This window comes from Ostrea edulis, chromosome 6, assembly GCF_947568905.1.
Source record: "Ostrea edulis chromosome 6, xbOstEdul1.1, whole genome shotgun sequence".
Taxonomy (NCBI): domain Eukaryota; kingdom Metazoa; phylum Mollusca; class Bivalvia; order Ostreida; family Ostreidae; genus Ostrea; species Ostrea edulis.
The window spans coordinates 31,614,177-31,620,074 of record NC_079169.1 but is presented as its reverse complement, the minus strand read 5'-3'; the positions used below and the strand labels follow the sequence as shown (position 1 = coordinate 31,620,074).

At 38.2% G+C, this 5,898-nt stretch overlaps 1 protein-coding gene across 1 annotated transcript; it reads left to right on the top strand.

Moving 5' to 3' along the window:
* Positions 1 to 2,964: 2,964 nt before the first annotated feature.
* LOC130047242 (uncharacterized) lies at positions 2,965 to 3,306 on the top strand. The gene has a single exon (XM_056141860.1). The coding sequence runs from the start codon at positions 2,965 to 2,967 to the stop codon at positions 3,304 to 3,306; it is 342 nt and encodes a 113-aa protein (XP_055997835.1).
* Positions 3,307 to 5,898: the final 2,592 nt, after the last annotated feature.

Sequence of the window (5,898 nt, the reverse complement as noted above, 5' to 3'; positions counted from 1 at the left end):
GGTGCCTCCCCCCTTTTTTATAATGACCATTATTTGTGGTTTGTATATAATACAATTAAATATATTGTGTGCCCCCCCCCCCCTATTTTTCACAGTAGTAGTAGTAAAACCCTCTACTCACCCCCACCCCCACGGAGTATAAGAAATTAAAAACTGGGGAATTTCTTTTTTATTTGAGGCATTATACCCCCATGAATTTTATTGATGTATTTCTTTCTTTCTTTCTTTCTCTCTTGTTATTGTCTTTGCTTGTCAAGATTTTTATTCTTTCTGCTGCTACCGGTCGTGAGAGTTCAATGGTTGAGCTTTCGCTTTGTAACCGGGAGATCGTGAGTTCGAGCTCCGATCGTTTTGCCAAACACTCGGCATTTAGAAGTGAGAATCACGGGTTTTTCAGTTTAACTCACCTACAACTGGTGATGTCTCAATGTGAGTATAACATTCTCGACGGGAAGTAAAACAGAAAAACCAACAATCTTCTTGCTTGCCTCCCCCTTTTGAAAATCGGGGATACATTATTGAAAGATAATTAATGTTTAATGGAAGTGAGAACAGAATTTGTAATTTGTCTGGCACATACCACAATTGTCAAAGCTGAGGAGGTAGTTGGAGGAAAAGTGGGAAATTAAGTTGCTCCCCCCCCCCCCCCAATATATAAAATAAGTTCTTTAATCTTCACTTTCGTAATCCGTGTGTGGAGATTTTACTGCTATTTCAGGATATTAATTTAAAGCATACATCCCTCTCATTAAATTCACTACTCACTACTACTGTTGAAAGGGGGGGGGGGGCACTCACGTCACCCAATATGATTTGCATTACAAAATAACAAATACAGCGCCAATACTCTCGAAATCCTATGGGGTTTACATAGCCATAGCCATCTTTCGGAACTCGAGATTAATTCGGATATTCCTTATTCCGTTTCGAGATTTGTACTGTTTACGCACTTCCGTGATTAGAGATTTGAATGAGATGACTTTGGACAGAAAAAATTTATTAAAAATATACAACGGATAGACAGCTGTTATTAGAGGATTTTAATTATTAAAGAAGAATTACTGGGAGTGAATGGGGCCCTGAAACTAGCTGGTAAGCAGTGTAAATAACTTTTAATCGACAAATATCTGTCATGGGGTACGGAAAGGGGTAGATTGAGTTGCAAGCCTTGTTATATATTATGAATCAGTGGGATAAGACATTTTTTAAAACATGGATAAATTAGTGTTCTGTGATAATGACACGTGTATTTAAGCTTCCGGGAACATGAAAAAATGTATAAAGAGACACCATAGATCAGGGAGAAATATTTATTCGTGGTTCGAATTTCCTCCATTGTTTACATATAGGTTATAGAACAATATCCTTGACCCAGGCGCCTATGTCCTCAGGTTACAAATAGATCATGATCAATCGCTCGGGATCTGTGTCTTTAACTAACGAACTACCAATCCTCTGAAAGCTGACAAGATTCCCCACCTGGCGTATCGCCGATTGTACATAGGCTTTAGCAGATTTATACCAAGACGAATTTTTAACAATCTTGACAAAATCTATAATATAAGTATGACCGTCTAACCTAGTGTTGGAAGTTCCACCCATAGTGAATAAATAAGCTAAGAAAACAAACATATTTATAGGGAAAAGATTGGGGGGTACAGAGAATATTCTAGATTTGATGCAATAGGGTTTTTCAAGTTCAATTATTGCACTAGCATGCGCTGGTCGCGAGATGTTCTAGATGTTTCCATCACCGGTTTTTCCAGAAAAGATGATGCAATAGAGTGTTGTACAGTAGCACGCGCTAACATTCTCGAGCATTACACTGTTAGTCATGGAGGACAACGTATGGGAAGAATTGAAAGAGAAACGTCGTATGAGAATTCGTAGGAGAAGATCTAAAAATTTGTGTTTTGAATATGTCTTACAACCTAGGGAAACGGAACAAGACATTCTGAGAGATTTGAAAGATTGCTACCGGGGCAGTAGTGTAATACAGTTAGTTCCTGATTTCCCAGTTTTACAAATGTACACGCTGTCTAACGGAACCAAAAAAGTATCGGGATTCATGCGATTGAAAAAACGTCGTAACAGAGGTGGTGCATGGCGGCAGCTTTTTTGTTCAAACATTTATTGGTTGGAAACAATCGCTGTGATGAATTTCCGAGGTAGCAGAGCTCAAAAAATAGAAAAGGCCATTACCTCAGAAGATCACACTTATAACTTTTATGATGTAGATTATCTATACGAATTTGGCCAAAGAGATTATTAAAAACACACACAAAACAGCCCTTTTCAGGTCTATTTTAATCACCAATATAAATTCAATCCAGTGCACTAAAGTCAATGTGTAGCAATGTGCACAAGCACGCGTTGGCCGCGAGATGTTCTAGATGTTTCTATCACCGGTTTTTCCAGAAAAGATTATGCAACCACGCGCTCCCCACGAAACAGAATATTCTAGACATTTTGGTGGCAGAGCCCAAGTGTCAGACCTCATTCGATCTCCAGTCACCTTCCAGAAGACATGGCTCAGAAACAACTAGAATTTGTGGACAAAGCTCAGAAGAAAGTAGATCAGCTGGTACATAACTAGATAGCGCCACAGAAAGACTACTTAACTGAAGAGTAGCGACAGCAAGCCTACATTGCCCATCAAGTGAAGATGGTCCAGACCTCGGATTTCCTCCCTAGGCAGAATCCGACAGACCCGGGATTGGGCTTCTATTTTCCCGAGACACTGGACGCTACGGGATAAGAGTTGGGCCTGTACAACCCTCCCGCTGAGCAACAGTCTCATCGCCAAGGAATATTTCGCTATCATTACCACCACTTTGGATGGGATTGTCAATCGGATCAACGTCCTAAGTGATGAGATCTCCAATCACACAGGTATCCTGGTAATAAAAAATCGAGGAATTAGCAGCAACCAGAACCCGTAAGGACTTCACAACCAGGATTAGGATGGACCCAGCCACTAACCCCTGTTTTACGTGTGGGGAAACGGGGCATTGGTCGCCAGATTGCCCTCAGAAAGTCAAGAAAACCATGGAAAAGGACCCTTGTTACAAGTGTGGGAAATTAGGCCACTGGATTAGCGACTGTCCAAGAGATAGGGAAGAATTGCTGGCTATGATTGGTGAGGTACCCGTCACAAAACCTCCGGTAATAAGAGAGTACACCCCATCGGAGATGTGGAACCCACCACCCCCTAAGAAAAGGAGTAAAGGAGAAGCCGGTAAAGAGATGAGTGACGGAGAACCCCCTAAAAAGAAGAGAAAGCTGAGCCGAAAGAATAAGGAATGAACGTGTGTGTGAAAAAACTTGTGCGGACTTTAAAACTATGTTCAGACAAATCTAATGTTTAACTTGTGAATGTACAAAATTGTGTTCAATGTATTGTTGTTTAAATGTTCTAAAATAAACACATAAACTTTAACTCGTGCGATTTTTTTTATTAATAACACTGTGGATTTTAAAGAATTCTGAGGATTAAAACACGGCTCAGGCCTCGTCGTCATAGCGATCTCGACTTTAACCTCTACTGTTACCTCATAGCGCTATCGATTTTTTCTTCCCACTGTTGCGTCATAGCTCCGCAGGCGGTCCTATTATGACGTCATAGCGCTCTCCCAAGTTCATAGCGTCCTAGCTCGGCACACACAATCTTAGCTCGGCACGCGCAGTCTTACCTCGGCACGCACAGCTTTAACCCGACGCGCGCTCTCGAATGCACTCCGTTGACCTCTAAAACGTACTTGACCTTTGACCTCAAAAGTGCACTCAGTTAAACCGCCTATTGAGACGCGTTATACTACTACCGTGGACCATCATGACCGTGGTGAAAAGATTCAGTAACGCAGGGGTTCTAGATTTTTGAAGCGATCGGTGTATTTATTTTTCTCAAAAACAACATAAATGAGTTTTCTTTGTCTAACACTTATTGCACGAAAGGCACAGACGTATTATGAAACAGAATATGCCCCATACTTTGAATGAAAGTAGTTACTTTTCTCAAACACTCGTGTTTAATATCGAGTATCTAAGAAAATTCCCATGGATGTTTGCTTCATGAGCTGAATTTAAGGTTTGAAATAATTTGAGAAAAAACCATGATAATCTTGTCACAAGAATATAAAAAGACATTCAATTTCTTACTAAATTGGGGTTCATAATGGGCTTGATTTTGACGAAATGCTTTAAAATGAAATTAACGCAGGGTGAAAAGATGGAAGATGTAGTGTTACCAAGGTGAAAAGATATCAAAGATTCCCATATTGATTAATATCATTCAGTAAATTCACAATTTTAAGTTTTTCCGTCACATATTATATTCTGATTTAGGAATGAATCTATTTTTCTTTTCGCAGCGTATGATGCATAAGTTTCCCTTCCATTGTAAATTATAAATAATTGCTACAAATAAGATGGTATGATGTGCAGGTGCATCGTTAAGAGGATGTCAAGGTGCGATATTTTTTTCTTTAATCTTGACCATACTTTAAGTCAGACAGAAATCCAACATACAATAACTTCTAGGAGCTTAGCTGTACTATAATTTCCACGGAACGGAAGGGATGGAGATGGGTATTCGTGCGTACCTATACATAATGTGACTTCCTTTTTCGCAGTAAAACAAAATCGTTTTAAAGGGACTGATCCACGATTTTCCCCAAAATTTTCTTTTTCACTTTTAATGATCAAAATATATTGTTTAATGTGTTTAAAAGAGTTCACATAAAAATTAAGGTTATACATTATCATAGAAGCTCATTTTAGAGAGTTTGTTATTTGTTTTGTAAACAAAGATTATTATATTTTTCACATTTCAAGCATTTTGGGGGTAAATGTGTCTTCTAAAAGTTAAAATTTGTGACTATGCAAAATGAAGATGCTTTATATTACAAAATCAATATTCCTCTTGTTTGTTTGTATACATAAAAAGACTCGAGTCTTTGTTTACATAACACAGATTGAAGGCTAAAATATTGCTTTTATTCTTGCATTCAGAAGGTCAAAATTTGGCTGTCAATATTAAATGAGTTATCTTTTTAATGTTTACCATCAAAAATGAAAAAAATATTTTTATCAAAAATCGTGAACCAGTCCCTTTAAGGGGAAACTATAATTTACACATCAAAATATAGCATTGGGCGAGTCTTGATTTTGAATTAAGGACAACGAGAGTTCATAACACATGTATACAAAGCGTGCCCGATGCTGAGCACGTTTTTATTTCTCGCTCATTGACCACGACCCTCTAAGTCCTAATATAGATACTCGTGGGATATCGCTCGGACACGAACAGGTCTATACTGACACCATCGGTGTGCAGCACCTAATTACTCGGCCTAGAAAGACCTGTAGATAGTGTTAGAATAGCCTTTCTTTCGCACGTTTGTAATTGATTTTTTCACTATCTGTAAAAGTATACTCCACCCGTTACAACATATATCTAGTTCCAGCTCTATGACTATATTGATAAATTCTTGAGAGAAAATGACTGCAGCGTGACATGATTCGTCTCAACCCAATGTACGTTTTGAACCAACAATAATTTGTTTGCATTTCATAATCTTTAATAACAAATAACTTACAAGATGCATTAAGATCGTTTTAAGTTTGCATAATGACCATAATTTGATGCACTTTTAAGATATCCTCATTCTTGTCACTCGTAATTTCAGGCCGTACAAATTTCATAATCGGTGGAATCCAAAGGTTCTATCTACATGGAAACAGTCCGTTGGTTTATTTTAAAGAAAAATTATAAAATTCCTATCGATACCAAGATTCAACGAATTGCGATTCAATACGGTTAATTTCTCAGATTTGGGAGAAAATGAATCTGATTAGTTTATTGTGACGTGCTCATTATCCAACTGCTGATGACTTTAA